This window comes from Lissotriton vulgaris, chromosome 3_1 (assembly GCF_964263255.1).
Source record: "Lissotriton vulgaris chromosome 3_1, aLisVul1.2, whole genome shotgun sequence".
Taxonomy (NCBI): domain Eukaryota; kingdom Metazoa; phylum Chordata; class Amphibia; order Caudata; family Salamandridae; genus Lissotriton; species Lissotriton vulgaris.
In genome coordinates, this window is record NC_141689.1 from 645,058,087 (window position 1) to 645,084,095 (window position 26,009).

Genomic DNA, 26,009 nt, shown 5'->3' on the forward strand with positions numbered 1-26,009 from the left:
GGTAGGCACACACACCCTTTCTAAGCGAGTTTAGGGCCTGGAAGAGCGTAGCGTTTTACATAATGTTCAGTTTGACTTTTATCTCTTTTAGAATGTCAGATACTTCCTGTTACTCTTCCCTTAGGATCGATGATATTCCAGTTTCTCCAAAGGTTTACAGATCAACTAAATTTTGTGGACTCTTCAAAGTTAGCAGGGCTATTCTTTTGTCAAAGGTCACGCTAAATTGTGTTTAATATAGTATTGTGCCTGCTCCTAATTCCTAAGGATAAAAACTGAATTAAAGCTCCTGAGGTTGAAATCTCGATGGTGATGCTAAACTTTAGGGTCTGTTGACTTAAGATACTCTACATAGCATTTGGTGCTAAAGGCACTTACCATGCCACCCTTTTATAAGTAAATATTAATTTGGTACTGACTATGTATTCCATTACACAAGTTAAACACTTTATAACTGTGGCCAGTTCCTCTAGGTACACTGGTAATCTCTATTTTTATGCAAATGTTGTACTAGTCATTATTTTCTGAAATTATGAAATTGAACACTTGCACATAAAGCAGACACTGCCTCCTAAACTAATGCATGGATAGGTGAAACGCAAATTTTTCCGATGCAAAGTTAATTGATTTTGTTTATTTATTGTAGATATTTGTGGCATATTCCATTAACCTACCACACTAATAGCTGCCATATAGACTCCTTTGAGTGTTCCAAAATATTGATACTGACGAAGGAGAAGGGTGAGTTAACTCATTATCTTTGTCTGTTTTATGGGTAAATATGTGCAGCATATTAATGTTTGTATAACTTTACAGGTATGCAACCTTCACAAACAAATACTTATTGCCAAAGTATTATTTTAGTAGAAATGTGATTCTTTGAAAATAAATGGTTGTATTTGATGGTTTTAGGAACATATATTCATAGTCTAATGCTAATGCCCTTTCTTCACATATTGCTTACCTTCTGTGGGACTGGAGGGCTTCCCAATATATTCTGGTATATCAATATCCAAGGAAGTCACATTTTATTAAATATCTGCTTGTCCATGGGGCAGGATGATTGAAAGATCCACTTGTCCTGTTACAAATCTACTTGCCCTATTTTGTGCCAGACAATGATGTGACAGATTAGAGTAGTGTTTTCCTTATATAAGAGGTTTGATTAATGGCATATGTTGCATTCTAACAAGGCTCTCATTATGCCACCTCTGCTTATACCAGACTCCGTATATGCCAGGGCTTTATTTATGTCATTACTTTGAATATGTATGTTCTCTGTATATGCAGGGCCCTGTTTATGTATGGGTTCTACTTGGGCCATCTTTTTGATCACTCTAGGGCTGTGGTTATACCAACTCTTTCATTAATGGCAGTGTTTTGTTTAAAGCTAAGTTTTTGATATGCCACAATTCGAACTAAGCCCTTGGTTTGTTTCTGTGACATCTTGTTAATGTGCCTGGCATATTTTAGTATAAAGCATTTAGTTGATCTTAAAAGGTATTACTCTAAATAAACCAAAATTGTACTTGTGTTCCAGTGACCGAGCATCAAGGATACCACCCACAGTCTGATCTTCCTTATTTGACCACGCTGTATAGTTTTGGGCACATAAATTGACCTCGGCTTGCCTGTTCTCAATTAGCCACAAGTGTTAGCATATGCCACGTCCTATATCTATGGCTGGACAATTATATTAATTTTTGGTGTTGGTGGAAAAGAGCAAATGCAGAAAGATAATCGTACTGCGAGAGCGAAGATAGAGATCAGGGGTGTGGAATTAAATAACATATTTACTTGTCCATGGGGAGGTTGCTTCATAAATCTACTTGTCCTGTAACAAAATTCACTTGCCCCTTTTTTGCCATGTAGTGCAGCGACAAATTATGGCAGCAATCTCATTATATAAGAGCTCTGATATAGCATCTCTGATTATGCCAGAGCTCATACCATGTGTTTGAATACCTGCAATCCCCTTATGTTGCCATGTTTCTGCAGATCTACACACTGGGGCTGAAGGTAGTGGTATGCAATAGTTCCTGGGTTAGAATGCCCTTTTGAGTTTGGCAATCATACTAACTTGTTTTAAGGGTTATCAACAACTCTTCTCTAATCTTTTCTCATACTGAGAAATTTGGAAATTTACTGCTGACAGTGGCCGATGTAATCCTTCTTCTAGAGTTTGAAAAAAAGTGGTTGGAGGGAAAGTGAACTTGCAAACACTCAGATTTTCGCATGAGCAAATCTACACATGCATATTTGCTCATGCTAAAATATTGTTCACAAATATTTTCTTGGGGAACTATTTCTTGTTCTACTTCTGTGACTTCTTGAGACTTCATGAAAGCTATTTAGCTGTACTTAATGCAAGGACATATACCATGGGTGCACTTTTGAGACTTTCTTTAATAATTGTGCTCCTAATTTGGTCTGGCGTCGACCGTGATCTTTGTGTTTATTAAAATTGTCATTCTTTGTATCCGCTGGCTTCACTGTGAGCGACAGCATTCTGCTGTTTCACTAGGAACCTATCTGCACACAAAGTAGTTTAGTTCAGTGTCAGTAACTACTTAGGCAGTGTGTGCTTTTGAGACCAAAAGCAGCTGCCACACTAATGAGGTTTTACAAAAACCATGCTAAAACAAAACACACGTTGACCAACCTGAAAAGCTGGCCACCAATTTCAGTCCTACTGGTTTTGCCAATGCTTGTTTGTTTTTGTTTTCCATAATCTTTTTGAAACTGGTTCCACTGATTTTTCATTAGGATTATTTTTGGGTTGTAATAGCATGCATCAAACACTTGTTACTAAATGATGCTGCAAAGAAATGGTACCTGAACTTTTACAGTAGTTTAGCAAACTGTTTTATTCGTTCGTTCATTTTTTTATGAACATTTTATTTTGAAAACAAAGAATCCTCAATCTTGCTTTCAAGCTTCTGCAAATATGTGCATCAGTTTAGAGAGCATTCTGGGAGCATTATACATAGCCTTATATTGCTAAACTTTGAAAACATGTTTACACATTTTTATACTGGAAGCACTGTTAATAGTGCAGTCAGAGCTTACAACATTTATTTCGAGCGCTCACCGTAATACTAAATGCTTTCAATTATTGAACCATAAATACCAGTTTGAATAGCATTAACATATGGACAAAAATATTACCTTCACGGAAGACAGTGCACTTCCCTGAGCCATAATGTGGTACTCCAAACTGGTAGCCAAAGGGTTTGTGCTGCCTGGGGTTCAGCCTACTTGTCCCGAGGACAAAATACACATGAAAACTTGTTGCCCTTGACCCCAAACAATATGTCCTGGGTGTCGGGCTATAGGAATTCCACATCCCTGGAGCTGAAGACTAAATATTATCTTTGGTCAATTGTCGAACTCGGCCATATTGACACAATGGGAGGCTTGGAGATTATCCACACAAACAGATGACTCAATCTACATAGACGTTTGTACTTGTAATTTTAATAGAGCAAGTGGCTGGTCTTGTGGTTCCTAGGCATTACGAAAAAGTTGACTTGGCAATCATAAATCCGTTTACTTCAACATATTCTTGCCCCACATCAATATATTACGAGGTGAGTAAATCACATGCAAGGGGTGGGGAGTGAACCGTTCAAGGCATGATCAGACATGGCAGTTTTTGAACGTCCACAAGCTAATCAGTGTGTGGATATCCATAAACTTCTCTCAATCTTACCAACTGGGTATGGTCGGTAAAGTACTCCTAGGTTGTGCTAGAGTAAATCTCATTTCATAGAGGGGCTTTAGGTAAAGGGGTCTCTCCCTGGAGAACCACATCTCCTTGTGGAGAAAACATTTGGTGGGCTACTTTAGGTATTTACATAGAATTAAGGAGCATTCTGGGAGAATAGGCAATACCAAAAACATTAGAGTTTGCAAATATTAAAATCTTTTTAGTTTGGAAACTGCAATCATACAAGCTAATTTTTACTTTACTTTATTGCCTTGTATCACTTACCCAAACAATAAAACCTTTGCAATATTTCATCCTATAAAACCTTGGAACAGCTTGTATGTTTGGCTGTGTGTTTTGCTTTAACAACAGAGGATTTATCTTTGTCATAAATCGCATATGATACCATCAACTGTCAGTCTGGGGGATTGGGCAGTAGGATAGTAGAGGCTACCTTTTTCGTGGACAAAATAGAAATGAAGCCCTCTTGTCCTTGACCCTAAACAATAGGTGTTGCGTGCCAGGTTATGGGAATTCCACTTTCCTCATTAGTGCATCTCTTCTAATTCCTGATTCAGCTGTTAACTCCTTTCACCGGCCAAACCAAGATTCAAAGCCCACTTGTATTATGTGCCTTAATAGATTACATATTTCCTACGCCGACAAATGAGTCTTATTCTGTACCAAGTGGAGTTTGGGGGAATCCCATTCCCAGAATAACATGTTTTATTTTTATACACAACAGGTAAGGTGGTTGTGCTGTGGGACTTCATACATTAGGATGAGTGGGTATATGGTTAAGCCAAACTGAGGTAGCACAAAATCTGTTGAAGAACTAATTTGGAGATATTGCCACTGTATCTAAGACTGCAATTGAGGTTATTCTTGACAGAATTGAGAGAATGAAGTACCCCAAGTTTCCAGATGAAGGTGACTTCATTCCTACTCTGGCCCTCTTTTCAAATACTGGTTAATACTGACGCCCTATGCAATGCTTGTTTGCTGAGAGATAGAAATGCTGTGTCTGATAATTACCACACCTTTGCAGTTTTCCCCAGATAGCTACTCCTAGTTGAAACCCGTCAAAAATATCAAAATAAAAGATCTGTAACAAAAGCATAACTTGTGAAATGTGGTCTGTTGAATGTAGATTCTTTACATTGTGCCTGTTTTGCAAGTTAAAAAAACTCAGAATAGGTAGTATTTCCAACACATAGTAATGTTATTTAGCACTCGAGGTAAATACTTCACCCTATTACATCTAATGTAATGAGTGCCATAATACAAAAACACTTTCCTCTAATGTTCAAGTGGGCAACTGTATACTCCTGGAAGAACATGGGCATGTTTAAAACCAGGTTTTTCAATATACTGCAACAACTCTTTTACAGATACCTTTTCAGGGAGACCTTACAACAAAGTAATATTCAACATCAGCTGATAGTTGGCTAGACTAATTGGAAGGTTCCATTCAGCTGACTAGAATAAGCCGTAATGAAAGAAATGTGTCTTCAGTGTATGCCTACATACTTTTTCCATGCCCTTTTAATGGTTCCAAGATTTCTCTCTTAAACTGTTTAATTTACATATTCCAAAGTATGAATGCTAAAAAGTAGTGTTTGCTGTTGACGGGTCTCTGCAATAGACAGCAAGCTCCTAACTATTTGGTTCTGATTAGTTGTCGTTCATGACAATTCTACATAACTTCAGAAATGCACTTGGATCCTAGAAACTGATTTACTTCTTTGTTGTAGATACCATCGTGCTTACAGAGGATGTGAGCTGGATAAAATTCAACGTGGACATGAATGGGTACTATGTAGTGCACTATGGAGAAGAAGGCTGGAAAGCCCTAGGTGAACAATTGCAGAAAGATCACACTGCCTTCAGCTACAAAGATAGAGCCAACCTTATCAACAACATATTTGGACTATCTGGGTAATTAAAAATGCATCGTCTCAAAATACTTTTGTTTAGACCTTCAAAAGTGTTTTCTCATGTTTTGTAAACAAATCAGAATGATAGGAAAGGATTTCAACTTCTCTTGATTTCATTTTCTTTTACAGTTTAGGATTTCAACATGAATAGTAGGGATATGTAAACCTAATATTATCATAATGTAGGAACAGCATCATGTAGACAAGAAGAGAATAAAAGAAAAGAGAACTAAAATGTTATCTATTGGAAAGGGAAAATGCGCTTTTCTACAGTGCAAATTAAAATCTGCCTAATTGGCATTTCCTTCACACAAGGATACAAATGATCCTTTTAGTTGAGATGATCCCAAGGTGCTGTGTCATAGGCAGATAAATCACCATAATATGGCTGGTACCCTCTTGAGGGCATAGGAGATACTCTTATCATGCACGATAGATCAATTCACACCAAGACATGCCTTTCATAAATGATTAACACTGGTCTCACATGCAATGTATTGCCATTAAAATCCATATCAGGCTATGTGTTCCGAACAGTTCAGATCTTCAGAACAGGTCTCCAAAGCATGTCAGCAGATATACTTCAGGTTTCTTACACAGAAGAGGTTTAGAATTTCTAAAGTGTATGGATGAATCATGTTCAGATACCTTCTGAATAATCAGTTTTTTATGCAGAAGACAATAACAGTTAAAATATTCAAATGTCAGGTAAACCGATGAGCAAGGGACATTGTAATTATTTCGCTGTTTTGGAAATTTAGATCGTTGAATTCTTAGTTTGTACAATAAAAGGCAAATTTGATAGTTTGTTTTTATAAGCATAGTTTGTTTTTATAAGCATTCCAATGTCACTTTAAAGAGACCATTATCAACCGTGTTTTGTGATGTTTTCTTGAACCCAGAGGACTTTGCCTAAATCTCCATCTTGAACTTTGATTTTCAGAATAGGAAAGGTTTCCCTGGAGGATGTTTTTAATTTGCTTACTTATCTTGGGAAGGAATCCTATACTGCTCCGATCACTGAAGCACTATTCCAACTCGACCTCATCCACAGCCTTGTAGAAAAACGGGGATTGTTCCTTCTTTCAGGAAGAGTGGAGGTATGTAGGCACTTGTAACACCATATGTGTCTTTTGGATATTACTCTGTATGTGGCCTCGAACACCTCTGCAGTGGGCATAACGCAAAAATGACGTATCTCACTGACTGTATTCGGAATATTGCTCTTCTGTCAATTATTTGGTACAATGTAACTGTTGGAAAGTGGGTTATTGGTAGGGGCATATGTAGGTCTGCTACTGGCAATAAGGCCACTAACAGATGTCAGGACTCAGCATAGGTCTTAGAAAATTATTCCTATGCTCAACCCTTGGTAACTTGGCTGCGAGCACACAGGCTTAACTTCAAAGACAGGTATGTAAAGCATTTAAAAACACCATTTCAGTAAATAATTAAGATACAACACATAATCAAAATCCAACACCAATTTATAAAAACAGGAATTATTTTTATCTTTAAAATGACACCAAAACAACAAACATCCAATGTAGGGAACCGGAGATATGAATGTTTAAAGATTTAACAAAATATAGCACTTAGAAGATTATAGCGCCATATTGTTATACCTGCTTGTGATGGACCGGGCCAAAGTCAAAGTTTCAGGCCTGGAGCGATGGAGCCCTGAGCGGCTACAGCTCGTGGCAAGTCCCGGTCTCAGTTTCTACCATCACACTTAGAAACTTTTCTGGAGCTTTTCTTCCAGAGGGCCCTCAAAGCTCCCTGCCAGTCCGCATCCCGTGAGGATTCGCCGGCTTGCCTTTCAACGAGCTCCCAGTCAACTTCCCTGAAGCGGACTTATAACATTTTCCTTTAACGCATCAGTGTGGCAACCCAGGAATCCAGGCCGGCAAGCGGCTTGACTCTCGCGGTTGCTCCTGGTCACCTTTTCTATGAGCGCATTTAGAAACTTTTCTAGAGCTTTTTCTGCTCCTCCTATAGCCGTATCTGGTGAAGGTTTGCCAGCTTCAGATTCCTCCTTTTCCCGGTCAATCTCTGGAAATTGGAGCGATGGAGCTTTTAGCAGGACGAACCTGGTTGGCTTGGCCACCTCGTGTTTGAAGTCAGGCCGCCTGGCTGGCCAAGTTGAGTCAGTCCCTCTATGGAGCTTTTTTCCAAAGTTGCTTCAAATTTCTCAAAACTTCTTAAACTTCTTCCTGAAGTTCCTCAAGGGGTCCCAAAGTGTCTCAAACTCCAAGGGTCTGGAAGCTCCAAGATGATCCTTGAAAGTTGAGGGCTTCAGTTCCCACAGTCCAATGGTACAAAACCCTTACAAATCCACTGGTAGTTCTCCAAGGTGTAGATTTAGTTGGTGATGTTCCAGATTAGCTCTTTTAACCTGTAGCTTTCAGGGAGTCCACTCTTTAGTTCTGATGGTGCTGTCTTCAGAGGTCAGGCCTTCGAAATCTTTGCACAGCAAAACTATTCAACATAGCACTTCTTTCTTCAGTAAGTTTCAAGCAGCAGATCTGGAGGGCTCTGTCCCTCTCAGATACATATTTCTAGTTTTCTGGGTCAGGCAGGAGGTCACTTCTGACAAGTGGGAGCAGAGTAACACCTCCAATATATGACCACATCCTGTAGAGTGTGGCATTATTTTGTCCCAGAGTGCATCAAATCTTCCAAATCCATAATGGCTGATTTTCCAGCAAGTAGGTAAGAGCTGGCAAAATACACCCATGGGATGGCTAATTTACTTGGACTCTGCCCCCTGCATCTGCTCATACCTTCCTTAATCCTACCATCTGTCTAAGGTGGGAAGTTCAGAGCTGTAAATTACACTGGTCTCTACTCTCCTCTTTGAAGAACATAGTTAACGACTCCTCCCCCTGCCATGGCATTCTTATGTAACCGCACACTGCCCTGCCAGCAGAGCTGGTTAACCCAGGGGCTCTTTATCACCTCTTCAAGGCAACCTGGCTAATCCACTTAACTCTGACCAATCAGGGCAGACCACTGGAAGGCTGAATTTGGACTTACAAACAAGAAAGTCTTATAACTTCTTGTATGTACACTTTAGGATAAATTCAACAATATGATATTGTTGGATGTATTAATACCATTCTGGGAAGTCTTTGAATGGCATTTCTAGCCCTCTCCCCCCGGGATACCTAGTAATAATATGCCAAAACATTGTAGGTTATCCATTTTTAAGTGCCCCAAACACCAACGTCGAGTTTGGGCCCAATTTCCTTTTTAAATGCAGTCCTGGACTGTTTTTAAACTGACCTCAGGCTTCAGTAGTGCGCACATGAAAGTGCAAAAGGAGCTGCTTGCCTCTAAACTGCCATACCCTAGGGTACTATGAACTTCTAGGTAGTTTCAATACCCCTGCCCTAATATATACTAGTGGCCTATAGGTTGGGTGATGCCAATCACAGGGGTACCCCACCATACCATTGTGTACCCTAGTGTATGTAGGTGTTTTAACTTTTCTAATGTGTCTCTTTCAGGATATCACTGGGCCTGGTTAGGCAGAGCCCAGGGACAGTCAGAGTCAGTTACCACCAGTATAAGTCAGCAAAAAGTTGGGGAGTGCCTAGGGCACAGAATGACTTTGCAACAGTAACATTTCTTTATTTTAATCTATGCTTGATTGATCCTATTGTATGTTTCAATGCGATACTGAGTTTAACCCATTCACTGCAGGGGTTATTCCCCCGCTGTGCTGGTGGGGAGGGGGGCACACACAGCGCCTGCATGCTCCTGACGAGCTCAGCTCGTCATGAGGCACGGCGATCCTGTGCTCATGACGAGCTGAGCTAGTCACATGTGCATTGGCTCACGTGGAACGTTCAGCACAGCAGGGGAATTCTCCCCGCACCTAAGCGTTCCACGGGCCATGACGAGCTGAGCTCGTCATGAGCATGGGAGGGGTTAAAAGAGTCCCTGTTGACTTGGGGTAGGCTGCCATACATTATTTAACAAATTATAAAATCCTATATCCTTACCATCCAAGAAACTTTTCACCTCTGCATCGAGCAGAAATCTGTCTTTCTTTATGGTTTATCAATTAATTTTGAATACCTTTGTGACTACCGTTCTATGGCACTTTATTATTGTGTCAATGTGTCCAATATGGTCTTCTTGTAATTAGGTACTGTAGTTGCTACTTTATTTTGATTGTATTGTGGCAAAGACATTAACTAGAGGAAAAAACCCAAACAGAATCATCACTTAACAGCTTATTTATTGACTTGGAAAAAAAATTCTGCTCAGAGGTATTGCAATTTTCCTTTTTTCATGATCTGGCTAGAATCCCTTGCCACCGGTTCTTCGGATCAGATCTCCTACTGGTGACCAGTTAAGGAAGATGCAGAGTAGTCTCACTGGGGACTTCCCTCCTATGCTCAATAGGGTTTTGCTCTGCATGCTATTACATTTCTGCTGTTAAATTTAATACCATAAGCTGGCCAAAATTGTTGCTTAATGTGTTATTGTACAGCTTTTGTTAAGACTTAAATTTTGCCACCTGGTTTAGTTTTCCAAAATTGGAAGAGATATATTTAGACCTTATGGAGATTAATCTACAGAAAACCAAATACATGGTGTTCAATGCAAAAAATTGCACTCTCCCAAACCCCTGTTTAGACGGAAAGGCCCTAGAGAGGGTGTCGATTTTTCAATATCTAGGGATTACTTTAACCGAGAAAATGGACTAGTGGGCTCAAATAAAAAAATCTAACCTAAAATTGGCTTAGGCCTCTGTAGTATTTTAAAGGTATACAAAAAATGCTCCCACAAAGTAATAGGTCCTGCGGTCAACCTATAAGGTTCAGGCTAGGGGAGCCACTCTGTGCGGGGCAGAACTATGGGGTCACTGCTGAAGCACCCTTCTATCATCAACAGAGAATTCCTTCACTAGGCAGCTCTTACGACTTCCTGTTAGCTCCCCTCTAAACCCCTTAGGTTGGATCTTGGCATTAGCCCCATAGCACATGAAATGGCTTTAGGACCACTTATATTCTGGCGACGTCTGTGGAGCACCCCAGAGCTTGCTCCTTATAGGGACGAGCGAAGGGATGTCATGAGCTTGCATAGTGCTGGAAAATTGCCTTGGCTGGTGCTTATAAAGCACACATGCCAGGCCTTGGGCAGGGCAACTCTGTGGAGTTTAGCCGGAGATTCTAGTATTGTGACTCCCAGAATGGCACTTGTTGAGATTTAATGAGGGTTAAAACTGACCCAGTTATTGAGGAATTCAGCAGGGCACTTATCGCAAAGGTTTATGGAAACAGAATTAGAATATCGGCTAGAAACAGCATTGGATGACATCCAACCGCTCCTCGCAAAGAAGCTATACGTCCAGTTCAGAGACGAGACACTTCCGTTACGATCGTTCACCACTAAGTGGTTGGGCGACCGCAGTCGGGACTGCTCCGCATGTCTAAATGTGGAGGAGACCGAAGTACACATACTCTTCTTTTGCCCTGCCTATAGGAGGCCAAGGTCCCGATGGCTGGTCCAGCTGTGCAGGAACATGGGCCTCCGATATTGCTCTGAGACCCTTCGATTACTAAAGTATGACACCCAAATGCCCATTGTGTTTTCTATCTCACGATTCCTGTACTTTGTGGCATATCCACAGCGCTACTACAAAAAAGGAGTGAACAAGGTTATAGGCCACTTAATGCCTACTACAAATCACTAATGATATCTAAGAACAGGTGTGTTTCTTCTTTAACGTCGCCGTGATTCTGATCTTTTTTCTGCACATAATTAGCTTTTATAGGACTATTTTAATATCAACCTCCTGTTTTATCTGACACTGCTTTTATCTTTTTGCATTTGGTCACTCACTTGTTATCTAGTGTAGCAGGCGTTTGCACACATAAGATCGCACTTGGCTGCCTTCTTGATAACTAAGTGTACTATGTTTGTGTCTCTTTAGGGCACCTTGCCTGAACAAATCAATCTTCTGGCTAAAATTGATTTCCTGACATTGCACAGGCATTTTATTTTCCCGCAAGAGTTGGAAAATATCGTTCTTTGCCACCTTTTCTTATTTATGTGCTTTATGTATCTGTCTTCTTTCTTACGATATTTTAAGATATTTTTATCTGATTGAAATATTACGGCTAAAACTGATTACTTGATCCCACACATGCATTTTATTGCTTCGCTAAAGAGGGAAAAGAAGTAGCAGTTTGCTGGAATATACACATAAATTATAACTAACGTTGGGGATCCCTGGTAGAGATGTATTTTCGCATTTTGTGATCTGTTAGATCAGTAAATCAAATCGTACTATCTATCTTTTAAATATCTTAAAACATGCTGCCAGAAATTGTATATATTGTATTATTTTTTTATGTGCTTTTATGGCTCTAGTGACCGACATAAAGATTTTTGACTGACTGACAAAGTTAACCCTTATGTAACACATGGTGTGATGGCGTCAGGGACCAGGCAACCAGGAATGTCATATAAGAATTTGTTTTGGGACATTTACTTGAGCTACCTCCTAATTTTTATGTAGAAAATGGTGTCCGATTCAGCTTTGAGAAATCGAAAAACTGTTATGTTGTAAAGGCAGCTGTGGATAATTATCAGCAATGGTTTCATAAGTGCTTTTTTAAATACTTTTGACCAAGGAAACACTTAGTTCAGATATTGATTTTGATGAATGGCATCAATCGATTGCTTCATTAAGGCTCTTACAATGCAGTGAGCACACAGTGGGATTTAGTACAAGGCACAACTAGTGCACAGCTACAGTAACAAACAGACCAGTTTGCTGCCGACCTGCATGAATGAGACCATTTTTTTTTTCTTAAAGATCAATTGTGGAAATCTACAATCTGATGGCAGAGCACCAGCGTAGATATTTGTACATCACAATTAACTTATTGTCACCATATTAACCTAAAAGCACTGCTTAATTTGAGCCGGTGGTTTGTGGTGCTTGGCACCAGCTCTTAATTGTCAGCACCAGCTCTAATGACCATCCGCCACATGGTGGCGCTGTGATATTTGGAGATAAGCACAACAGCAGTTTTTAATAAGTAAATCTACATTACAAATGAATAATACCTACCGCTCACTCCTTTATTATAGCTGTGGATGGCCTGGGATAGTCTGAATTGCCACACTTTTAGGACTGTAATGGTTAGTAGGTGTGTTGGTACTGTCATTGGCAGCGCTGGCAGGGGTAATGGGTGCTGCAGGCTGCAATGACCTCCCGAGAAGGGCCCGGGCACTCACCTCATTTTTTTTTTTTTTTACAAATTATGCACTGCTTAAAAGCGGCAAAGGCAGGTTTGAGATCGCATTGGCTTCTGCGAGTTTTCATAAACAAACCTCAAAAGGCCCCCTGCTCACAACTAAAACGGATATCAATCAGGTTCTCTAGTGTGTTAGAGTCTTTGTAAATAACCCACTGCTACCTTTTTTTTCTTGATACTGGCACAGGTTGACTGCCAGACTGATGCCCATGTGTCCGGATTATCCGTAGACCTCTTATTGCCCTTCCCCTGCTGCTTGCTTTGGGAAGTCTCGGGTGTCTGGACCAATTCCCCCCTCCCCCCCCCCCCTCAATATTATTGACTTTTGTTTGTGACCCCCTCATTCCCCTGAGTTTATATATGCCTTTAATTACTGTGTTTGTGAGTGCTGCAGTGTAGTTTTTTCTGTTAAGAACTTTCTAGAAAGAGATACAAAGTAGAAATAAAGAGATGCTTTCAAAATTCTACCCAACCCCACTCAATAACACTGTGAAAACAGGTTACAATTTCAGTGGCAGACTGAACATTAATGCAGTCTAGGAGTGGTGGTCGGTAGTTCAGCCCGGAAACGGAAAGAAGGCTCTGACACCGACCTGCTCATCAGAGTGATTTGGAAACCGCTGCTGTGGTTATTTTTCCCCTGTGCTGGAAATTGCCATTTTGCTGGTGTCATGACGAGCTCAGCTCGTCATCAGCACAGCTCAACTGTGCCTCATGACAAGCTGAGCTCGTCATGAGCATGGAAGGGGTTAATAAACGGTTCTGAGTGTGTTATGGCTCATGGATGGATTGGCGTCGCTGCTTGACTTGACCCGAGCACTCCGGTGGCCCTCGGGGGTCCTGGCTCGTCAGTGTGAAGAAATGCTGCTCCATTCCATTCATGCACGGATCCTTGAACGATAAGTGACATATCCCTGCTGACGGCCGGACACCCCATCCACTGACCGAGCAGTGAGTTAAAATGTACAAAATGAAGTTGGCCGCACAGGGTCCTCTCCTGCAGAAGCAAACATCCCGTTCTCATAGAATCATATTTGACCGCAGTTGCCAGGGTAAATCATCTTGCGGTTTAAAGACTTTGGGAAAAGCTTTGTTGAAAATACATGTTGCATTGACGTGCGATTCGTGTTTAGTTTCTTTAAATACATACACAAGAAACACAATTCAATTGTGCAACTCGTAAGACGGAGCTGCCAGTGTACCAGACAAGAACAGCTGGTTCTTTAAGTGGTTGCACAGCTGTTATTTTTAGAGCATCTAGTCATGCACATGGATATCTTAAGGAACGCGGCGAAGGAGGCCGGAAGAGCACAGCAGAGAAGAATCCTAGGTTTGACCAAACGCCGCTGTACATTTTCATGAGCGATGTAAAGCTAAAAGTGTGATGCGAGATTATAGAGAATTTTAGGGGAGGACCCCAAACAAACAGAGCTCCACAGGACATTCCTTTTTTCAGTATTCATGGGAAAGGGATCTAATGTCCCAGAATCAGGAACTAAAAGCACAAAAGGGGGCTCTTGCTCTCTGCAATTAGACAAGCCAATGGAAGGCTAGGAGGCTGCCTGGCACAAACATGGGGCTAATAGAATTGCCAGAAAGACCACTGACAAAAGAGCTCTTTTAAAACCTTAACTGTATTTATTTTTAGTTCACTACTGTCAGCAAGGGGTACAACTCGTGAATGCATCCCGATCCACCTCTTGAGGTGGGCGACATCCGTGGCGTTAGATTAGGATGGCTATCAAATAAAGCAACATACCAGTCTTTATCAAAGCATATAGGAACACATGACCTCCTTACATTGGGCTTAATTCTCCTGTGAGAAGCTGGCCTGGTATATGATGTTCACTATTCTAGTGAGCACCTTGCACCAGTCCAAACAACCCTTATGGTGTTGGTTGTAAAGTCAACCTTATAGACCAGCTATCCTAGTGGTAGCGTGTACAGAGCAGTCTTAGGCTAAAAGACTCTTGAGGGCGTGTAAAGCCAGCTGTTTTACCATATGTAACCCCTTTAATACCAAATGAAAGGACACCACACAGGATATATATAAAATATATGTTATTTATTACTAGACAAACCCTCTGAACTCTTTATGAGGTCAGAGGCACAAGCACAATACAAGATATTTAATTAGAATACAATATGTTGCACAAAATACAGTAGGGCCCTAGGGGCACGCTAAACCATATACAAAAATAGTGGTGAAAGGACCACTACACGAAAAGTGAATAGGCCTAGGGAATCGCTGGGGCTACGCTGAGCTACCAAGTGTTAGGAAGCAGGAGACCCACGGGAGGCGTGTGCAGTGTCTAATCACACACGCATGTTACCATAGAGAATGAATGGGAACGTAAAAGTTACAAACTAGTTCTTTTAGGGTACTTCTGACTGGACTCGGTGAAAGTTACTTGAAACCTAGACAGTTGGATAGTTGATACCCACAGGAGCACCGAAGAACTCTCGTTACCTCACCCACAGGAAGCGGGTGCATAGGTGTCAAAGTGTGTTATGTTATGTTATGTTATGTTAAATAGGTCTTTTATAGCGCACGGCTACTCCAAAGGAGTGTCCCGGCGCTTTGTATTTCATGACCTGAGAGGAAACAGACAAGCAAAACAATGTAAGTTAAGAAGGAAAGCTCACGAAGTTCAGAAACTAAAACAGGAAATCCCTAGCGGGCAAAGAGCCATGTCTTTAGGCCCTTCCTGAACGCCAGCAGATTAGATGTAGAGCGCAGGGTCAAAGGTAGGGAGTTCCACAGCTGCGGAACTAGCAGCCTGAACGAGCGCCCTCCAATGCAGGCTTTTTTTTTTTGTGCTTTTTTTTGTGTCGGGTTTCGTTGTTGAATCCTATGGAGCCTGGAAGAAAGATGCTGCAGGCGACCAGGAGAGAAGTGCCGGATGGATCCAAGGGTGGATCGAAGATGAAGAGGACCTGAAAGCAGAGGGGACAGAGTCTGGGTCACTAGCCAGTGACCAGGAAGGAACCAGGCGATGTCATGAAGCAATAAGGTGCTGATGGGAAGCTTTTCTCTGCAGCCACGTGGACCAGAAGGTGTCGACGACGACCAGGAGTCAGGCACGGACTGTGCCACGAAGGTTCTCGCTGTCGGCGGTGTCGGCTTCTGGATTGGAGTCAACAAGCCTTGGCAAAGGCAACCCGCGCAGAAAAAAAAGTTGGCTTCTTACTCAGACCAGCAAGGTCTGAGGGGCTGCTTCTTTTGAGGGAAGCAAGGGCCAGTCTGGGGCAACCAGACCAGCGGTGTAAATTCAAAGGATCGTCGCCAAGATGGCCACTAGCCAACGGGCAAGTGACCGGGCAGACGCGTCGAGCAGGAAAATGCAAAAGGGCCTCACGCAGAACTCGTGGAGGGTGCAGTGCTGATCTTTGGTGCAGATGCTGCTCGGGGCTGGGGCTTCTCAATCACCAATGCACAGCTTCGAGGAGGCCTCGGGAGCTGCACAGTTAGCAGGTCGCAGACTTTTCAAGATGGCCGGTCCCTCGTCTCTTGCCGCCTCCACGGGTCTCCGCTTTGCTGGGACTGTTGATCGGGCTGTTGGATTTCTGGAAGTCCGATTCTTGTAAGGCTCTGTGCTCTGGCTCCGGCGGCGACAAAGCAAGCCGTTGATCGCTGGATGGTGCCTGCTTGTGCAGGGTGGTCACTCCTTGACCACAAGGGAGATTCTTCAGTCGTCTTCTTTCAAGTAGATCGTCGAAGGTCCAGAGTTTCGTTTCAGAGTTTGTCAGGATTAATCTAAAATCTTGGGACTTAGCTCCTACCTATATACCACATCTAGGGGCTGGATTACCTGCTAGGTCCCTCCTATGGGTGGGACCAGGGAAGGGGGTGGTTACACCCCTTTCCCTTTGTCCAGTTTTGCGCCAGAGCTGGGGCTGGAGTGCCCCAGCACAGGTTTGAACTGGACTATGCATGGGACACCTTGTGTGCCCCAGGCAGTGTCTCATTTATTTCAGCCCTCCCTGCCCCAATACACAAAGGCCTGTCTGGGGTGGTGCTAGCACCTCCCAAGGCAGGAAACCTATTGTCCAAGCCTCCCTCGCTGGAAGGACTCCCAGCAGCAGAGGTCAGACTTGTGTCTGTGGCAGCAGCATCCATTTTGTGATGATGAGGCTCTGGTTAACTTTAACTGGGAATAGTAGGAACAACATGTCTTCTCCATCTAGAAGGGTGGAATGCTACCCTCGTCGCCAGAACTGGCGAGGGGGTAGTATTCCAAATCGTATGACACCTTACTCGACATGTTTTGATGAAGCCAAACCAGAGTTAGCATTTAACCGCGAGGTTCATAGTGCAGTTAAGAGTATATGGTATGGCAATATCCTAGAAGAGCTAGAAGGACATGGTTCCGAAAGCTGCAGACAGGCTCAGCTCATGCTAGAGCACCATCTCACATAAAACCAAGCACTCTGCCTCCAGGATTGTTAAGGCCTGCCATAGGAGTGACTTATAGGTATATATGTGTCTAGATAAAAGGTTAGATATAGGTATACTATATCTAAAGCAAAGGGTGATTACACCACCTTGCCCCAGTTGTGTCAATGTAGGGGGCCAGCCAGGGGTGGCATAATACATGCTGCAGCCCCTGGTAGGCCTTGGATACACCTATGCCCTGGGTACCTATAGTACACTGTACAGGGGCGCATAAGGTGACCCAGTATCCAATTGGAGATGTACCTAGGGTACATGGACTCCATTTTAAAGTGAGAGCAGATAGCCTTGGGGCCCTGATTAGCAGGATCCCAGGCCAACTAAGTCGAAAACCAGCTGAACACTATGCAAACAATCTGGGGTAACCATAGTCAGGTATCCACCTTCCTACATCTCCAACATTTAGATAGTTCTTGAAATGAGGAACACAAATTGGACAGGTAAGTGTAAAAGATGATCAGTGACCGTGTGATACCGAACATTTAGATGGTGGATAAATCAAGCATCGCGAATTAGCAACTGGTCAACATGAATGTGTTCTATACAACAATTGGGCAAGTTTTATTTTCTTTGGTTTGGCTGTGTGCTTTCAATGCTTCATTGTGTGTTACTGTTTTCCTCCTTCTATCCATTTAGCAATACATCTTGAGGCTGCTGAACGGCACCATTAGGAATCAGACTTGGACTGATGAGGGAACCTTATCCGAGCGAGAGCTGCGAACCAAACTGCTGGCCTTCGCCTGTTCCCATGGCTGTGAGACTTGTCAATCAAAGGCCCTTGAGCTGTTCAACGAGTGGAAGGAATCTAACAGGACCATGAGGTAATCAGCATTTATCATTGGATTTTATCTAAGTTTTTGCCAATACACAACTATACATATGTACACATGTTTATTGATTGAATCAGGAGACCTTAGTACACATGCACGCTCCCGCTAAATCAGCCTCTCCTACCTCGACGCAGGGGTCTACGACATGGCTTGGGGAGTTTTGTCGAGGGAGTGGCACCATTGCTGGGAGGGGGGGTTGTTATTAGGGGAAGAGGCTCCCCCAGAGGGTGGAGGATGCTGCACAGGTTGGCAAGTGTAGATGCACATGGAGATAGGGAGAGGAAGAGAGGTGGGGACCAAGCGGAGTGCCGATAACCCTAGCTGGTAATTATGTGTTGCACTAGCTACCTCCGTTTTGCTGGTTTGCAGTGCTGCACATATCCAGCTTTACTAATATAGGCTGTAATGAATTTATCAACCTTGGGGCTCTAAAATGGTTGGTTGAACTGTCATTCTGTATTCAAATCTTTGACTTCAGGTGACAAATAGTTCTCTGCTATCAATTCCCTGAGCCTTGTTGCCAGCTATGTGACGAGATCTAGCTTATTTACTTTGTGGTTGCTGCAATGGTTAATAAGTATTTGTTAACTTGACTTATGCTAACCAAAGAACATTTCAAAGCATGCGCACAGCTCCCAAGGTGAAACTGATGTCCAACCATAAGCTCTGCTCAAAAATAGTGTTGTAAAAGACTGACTTAATATGTTGCTGTTCCTCAGTGGCTTTAATGTCTTTCTGCAGTGGTTTTGTGATTCTGAAGTAACAGGGTCAGTATCTACAGGTTACATGTACATATCTGCAGTAAATGCATCAACTGTTTTACTGACTGGTGGAGATGAGCCTGTACAGGCAGACGCCAGAGGGTTGCTGAAGTCTGTAAATGAGGCGTGATTGGTTGATTGTGTGGGCTGCATGTGTTTATTTAGGAAAAAATGGGGTAGGTTACGCAGGCTCACGAGCTTTGTCCGCTCTCTGCATAGTTCTCCTACAGTGACTTTCAATCAGTTTCCCATAGCTACCACAGCATGAGTTTTCGCAGCACCCTCCTCATTTATATCCCGGTCACCACGATCTAACCTAACTCAAAGCAGCCTTTGGTACCTCCCTAGTCCTCACGAAGTACGTAACGTCTACCTCAGCCCACTCCCTTTCGAGTCCTTCATCGGGGTGTTTGGTGAGTTTATTGGATGTCATCCATTGTGTGATCTACTGTTCCATGTTCTCCTATAACCTCTCTACCTTCCCTCCGTCATTGCATTTTTACTGTCCGTACCATTTGCATATCCTATTTCTGTCCTACCAGTCCTCTTTTGATGACCTCGTCCCGTGTGTCTTATTTCCAATCCTGGACATTTTTTTTAAAACATAATTCAGTTTTTGATGTAATTTTGCCTTTATTGCTTCATTCACTGCCTCTCAGCTCACTAGAGTCTTGATCACCAATAATGCATACACAGCTCCCCCATTTCCCAAGCCCATATCCCATTGTAAAGGTTGCCTTACAGAAACCCATGCGCTCTGGGCTACTTCATTTTACCATCCATAGTTGCATCCTGCCACTATTCCATTGTCATGATTGTAGAGGCAACCACCCCCAAATCCAACCTCAGCCATGTGTAGTCCTACATCTATCTACCAATATTATGCGTATGTTTGGTTGTTTGTGTGTAGTAGTGCTTATAATTGTTAGTATGTGTAGCAAGAGATCCTCACCAAATTGGATACATGCTATTTGGAAGATTGCTACTTTCATGACCTCGTTAAAGCTATGTGGATGATGACACGTACTGTGGCGCCTTGTTAAGGTCCACAGTTGCCCTTTAAATCAGTCTGTTGGTTTAGTGTGTTGTGTTGTAGCATAATAGTATATTGTCTATGAAGACTGGCGTGCTGTTGAGGTCAGTGGGTTCCTATTTTAAGATGCCCCTGAACTATGTTGGATGTGTGCACAGTGTTTTGCCTGTTGTGTTCGAATTGTGTGTTCTGTTGAGTGTTCGTGGCAGGTGGGGAGTGCTGTTGTGAGCAAACTGATAACCTCTTGTAGGATCTGTGCTGAATTGGCTTTCTGATGCGTTTTGCCTAATAATTTCCATTCTATGCAGGTTGTTGATATATAGATGTTCCACCCACCCACCCTTCTCTGCCATAGTATCTTATGCCAACAGTATGAGGATGATGTACAATATTGTGTTGCTGAGCTTCATTGCTTAAGCCTGCAACTGGGGTAATGAATGGTTTATATATCAATCACCTTATAGGTGGTGCATCTTATACACATTTCAAAACACAAAATGTATTCCAGAAGTACAATGATATGGAAGATGAATAAAAACAAAGCAGACTCTTTTCTTCTGTTCTTAACAGTGTACAAAGGGAGGCTGTTTAAATACCCGCAAGGTTGATAAAGTGTGCACGTTTTTGCCAGAACAGTTTTAGGACAGTACCAGAGTTTTACAAATTGAAATACCCAACAGCAATCTATATTCCTACTGTATTATCTAAATATATTTTGCTGCTTAAAGCATTTTGTAAATGGTATCTTCTTCGACTGTCTAGTGCTGTTACCATAATTACTTTTGTGATTTGGCTTGTATCCTTTATAAGCAATTAAAGTGTTGCAGGTTTGCTCATAGGGGTCGGATTGTACGTTCGTGAACGTTGTAGGTTTCGGCTCTACTCGGATCTTTTTCATGGAGGAGAGATTTCTGCAACTGACATTTGGACCTCTTTCTGTACCCTTCCCATTTCGCTGACTAGCAAGTGTTTCATTGCCAATAAAGTTTTTTTAGGTAATTGGTTACTATTTCTGAAATAGGTATTTTTGATTTATTTGATTTTGAGAGTTCATGTATTCAAGATGAAATAAAGTAGTCTTTTATCTTCAAAAATACATTGGACTTGTAATATGCCCAGATTGTTTTAATGAATATTGAAGCATGCGGCTGCTTTTCTAGTGTAACCTTTGTCCCTATTATTCTTCTAGTATCGAGTCAGCCTAGGTGTTAAAAATGTTTTTAAATAATATTTGTAAGCCTGGCTGGATAGTGGGGACTTGGGACAAATGCCTTCCTTCAAGGGCACTCGAATGTTTCGTTTCCAGTGCCTAATTTGAATGTACAGACTTCTACCATTGGTGTCCAGGCAGTCAAAATGTGTTTATTTTGACCTTGGCCTTGAAACATTTACACCATAAAAACATCATAATAAATATTCCATAAAAAATGATAAAGAAATTATTCAAGATAAAAAAACTTCCATAAAATCCAACAAATTACATATTTTACATACTTAACATCACTCAATTTACTTATAATATAAATTGCCACAGAGCACGTTACATCAAAATACCTCTATCAGCTAATAAAGTAGCTGCTAGCCATTTATCTCGAACATCGTATTTCTTTAAGATGGGTCTCAATAATGCTTTCTGTTCTAAAAACCAAGCACAGTCTAGTAGAATGTGCATTAAATTACATTTCCTTTTTATGCCACACGTGCAGATATTATTCCCGTGTAGAAAACCACCAAACTTGCAACATTAAAGCTGGAATGACCCCACATCTAAATTTTAAGAGGCCCAATTTCAGCCGTACATTAGGTAGGTTTTCTAGATAAGGGAATGTTTCTTCATTTGTTCAGGAAGTTATAAGGGGGATGCATATTTCTTATCTTTTAAATGGCTCAAATATTCCTCCATTTTCATTTTTTTCATCCGCTTTCAAAGGTCACCTTTACTAATTCTTATTGCGTCTTGAACATAATATCTTATTGTTAGTCCATTACATGTAATATCAAACCTTGCCCTAGCAAAATGTGCCCATTTTAATGTATAGGTTAGAAACATTTGGAGAATCTCCATGGTCTATTCTCATCCAAAATCTGAGCACCTCCACATAAGCCAAGTAACTCTTTGCTGTCAGTCAAGCCTCCACGCTGACAGCTTGGACCATGGTGGATGGAGGTAGAGCCAATAATCTTTTTAAACATCTACCCTACTCAGGATCGCAGTTTATTTTTCCACTAAAACTGGGCACCTCAACTCCGTATTAAAATTGTGGCCAAATCATTACATGGTAGGCTGCCAATATGGGTCTTAAAGAAGGCCCTCAATACACTTTAGCAAACTTCTTAAGGCCACATACTGACGAAAGGACTTTTGTCGGTAAAGCTTCAATGTGGTCTTTTCATATTAAATTCTTCACAAAGCACATCCCCAAATACATATATCTACTAACGATCTTGATTACAATATTATTGAGGAACCACTTAAACCTTACCTTCTTTCTCCCACATGGCAGTACTTTGGTTTTCTCCAGATTTTTTTTCTTTTTACAGTAATTTGAGAAAACCTCTAGCTTTCTCTGCAGTCCAAGGTCTGTGAAATCCATGATGTCCAAATTGTCTGCATAAAGGAGACAACAGTTCATTTTAGGTCCAAGACTGTTTGATGTACGCAATATTTTAGATAGGCCGGCTAAAAATAAGGAAAATAGCAATAGAGCCAATACTCAACCTTACCTAAGGTCATTCATGATGTATAATCTCCGGGAGAAAGCCCCTTCAGTGTATAATTCTAGGTTAGCCCAATTTCCTCTATGTATTTCTTGTAAAGTCAAGAGAGAGCGGTGTGGTATTTCATATTTTCTCATGGCTTCCCGCTATAGGCCACGATCGGCCGTATCGAAAGCAGAGTGAAAATCCACAAAACAACAACATAGACTATCTCTTTGCTCTATTGATTTGTTTAGATATGGACCACAAGCTAAAGCAGTGATCTGTCCTTGAAACCACCTTACTACATGGGGATTATCTATTTTGAATCTACCCACTCTTTCAATATCGCCTGAAGTATTTTCAAAAAACCTTTCCCACCCACGTCTAGTAATTTTATTTTGCATGATTGAAGAAACACTATTATTGTATATGGGTTTGATCACGGTGCCCTTCCAACTATCTCAAACAATTCCAGTATTTAAGATTGTTTGAAACAGTAGATACAACAAACTAGTCCACCAATCAATATTTGTTTTCACTATTACTGCTGGTAAATTATCATGGCCAGCTGCTCTTTCTAAGTTTTAATGATAATATCATTTTGTTAACCATTTCTTAAGAGAACTGCTCCCTTATTTCATCATTTTCTTAAACATGGCGAGTCGGAGTTATTTATAGCTCCCTTGTTATATAGTTCCTCTAAAAATAGAGCCCATGCATCTTCTCCCTCCAAATATCTCCTCTTTCCCTCTTCCTTGCCTAAATCATGTTGCACCAACTCCCAAAATATCCTAATATTATTTGTCTCTTTGACTTCAAACATGGTTTTCCAGCATTTCTCTTGACAGATACGCTTCTTACTATTGCCTCTTTTAAACTTTTTCTAATTCCACAAAGTAGCTTTCCTCATCCTTTTTTCTAGGGTACCGTGTATATTTTTCCAGTTTTCTTATCTGCTTTTTAGGCACCTGCATTCATTATCAAACCTATCAAATCTATTTCACTTCTTAAGCATTTTCCTTTTATCTTATTATTTATTACCTTAATATCAGCCTTATAAACATCCTCCCAATTGTTTGATAATATCTTCAAACCAACTGATGAAATGTACATTTATCTCTCCTTCACATATCACTTTATACTCCTGCTGAAAATGTTGTTAATGGGTTTAAATGCCTCTCTGTTGTCCTTGTTTTAATTCATTTATGGAGATATATATTTAGAGGAAGTACTTGCTCTATTTTTTATAAGTTCCTATATTTATCACTGTATGTAAGGGGTAGTGATCACAGAAATACACTGGTTACTAAGCCATTGACAAGCAACTGATCAGCGGAGCACTGTTTAGGGTAAAAGGGAAGATACAGTCAATAAGTTGTGATCAGTACCTATAGGTGATGCTCTCCTTTGGAATAGTCTATTGTGGTAACTAAAGAAGTTCAGATGAAGCAGAATATCCAATACATATAGGGAACAAAGGATAGACGGGGAAAGTTTCCAACCCAAGAGTAAATCCGGAGAGTAATGTTTACCAGTTAAGCCTTTACTTTCTGGGAAGTGAGAGTTTGCTTTTATTGGGGCCAACTTTAAAAATGACCAGGTTCACTGGAATGATGCGGCCCGAGAGCACCAAGTTGTGCGGTAGCGTTGACTAAATTATGCAGCAAGAAAAGACAAATTGAGCAGCGTAATCCAACACATTTTTTTATTCTTTGCTCCATTATTCAAATTACCACTATATGACTCACACTGTTCCTCTTGAAAAATATCCCCTACCTCCACTCTGACTCATCCAAACCTGTTTTACTACTATGAACTGCGGAACAACTCTTTTCAACCTGTTCCCTCCTGTATCCATCCTTTATCCTATTCATCCAACTAACAGGCTCTCTGACTCATCCTAAACCTCTTTTACTGATATGAACTCCCAACTAATCCTTTCTAAACTCTTCCCTGCTCTATCCTATAAATTCATCTAACAGGCTCACTTGTCTACCACTCCACTATCAATTTATATTTCCACCTACTAATCCACCTTTGGGTGCTGGAGTAGCGTGCTACACACCGAAAAGCACTTTAACGCCTCGCCAGGGGTAGTAAGTGCCAAATAAATGCAACTACAGTTACGTTTCTGAGAGAAAAAGTCACCTCACCTATCCGGTCCCAAGTCCCTCCCACATCATATTTAGCTTACCAATTTACAAACACATTAAGACGTCTGACCACCTCACTAAAAACCTATAGACATTGCTTTAATTGTTCCATCCATGAATGCTTCCAGACATTGCTTTAATTGTTCCATCCATGAATGCTTCCAGACAACATGTAAACATCAAGGTGATTGGATGATGTATACTTAATACTCCGATTCTATTTAAAGCTTACTTTCCATGGTGGTTGTACTTTGACAACCTTTTCCTGTGTGCTCCCCTTCACACTTTTTCTAGGCAGGGTGTGATTTGGCTGTTATGACCAATAACACAGACCAAAGTCCATAACTCATGGAAGTGAAACCCTACGTAGCCCACAATAATTGCTTTAGCCATTCCCTGCAAAAAATGTAAATCCTTTCCTAGAAATGCATGCTGCATATTAGTTTACTTCTTGAGCCAATGGTTACGCATCTCATGGTCACCACCTCCGTATACAGAGACAGTTCAGGCGTTGATTAGAAATACTTTATGCATTGCTTCAAACATTCAATATAAATAGGACCCAACCATCTGTGTGCTCCCTTTGTATCTCTTTAAAGAATAGAGAGACACAACAATGATGTTGTGATATGGGGAGAATGGTATAAAGTTAACATTAGCCCGGGGAATACAGGAGAGAGTGGTAGAGCATGAAAGGTGCAAAGTAACAAGATACACTGTAGAATTAGGGAAAATAAGGTGAAGGGAAGAAAAATTAAGTGCAATGAAATGGACTAGAGTGATGTAAGACACAAATAGAGATGAGGGTCTAGATATAGTGCAGAGTAGAAACACCCATGGGGGATGGGGAGAGAGGAAGGGAAATTAGAGATGTACAGGTGGGAATAGAAAGGGAGAGTGAAAGGTGGAAAGTAGAGAGATAATGGGAAGTGAGTTTAGGTATATAGAAGGATATAGAAATACTGGAAGAAAATAGAAAAGTTGAGGTATTGGAGGGAGAGTGAAAGGAACAACAGACATGCAAGGGAAAGGGATAGAGGAAAGTGGGAAAATACCACAGACAATGAAAACATCTTAGGAGAATTGAGAGGGGGTTGAAAGTTAGACAGGTATAAGGGTCAATTGGTTGCATGATGCATAGAAAAAGACGTCC

At 41.3% G+C, this 26,009-nt stretch overlaps 1 protein-coding gene across 1 annotated transcript in view; it reads left to right on the forward strand.

Moving 5' to 3' along the window:
* Nucleotides 1–26,009, forward strand: part of LNPEP (leucyl and cystinyl aminopeptidase) — a 324,877-nt gene that overhangs the window by 221,014 nt on the left and 77,854 nt on the right. The window contains exons 11-14 of the mRNA XM_086960959.1: nucleotides 647–741; nucleotides 5,464–5,647; nucleotides 6,590–6,746; nucleotides 18,016–18,200. Of these exons, the coding sequence (XP_086817085.1) occupies nucleotides 647–741; nucleotides 5,464–5,647; nucleotides 6,590–6,746; nucleotides 18,016–18,200 (621 nt within the window). The remainder of the gene's footprint in view (nucleotides 1–646; nucleotides 742–5,463; nucleotides 5,648–6,589; nucleotides 6,747–18,015; nucleotides 18,201–26,009) is intronic.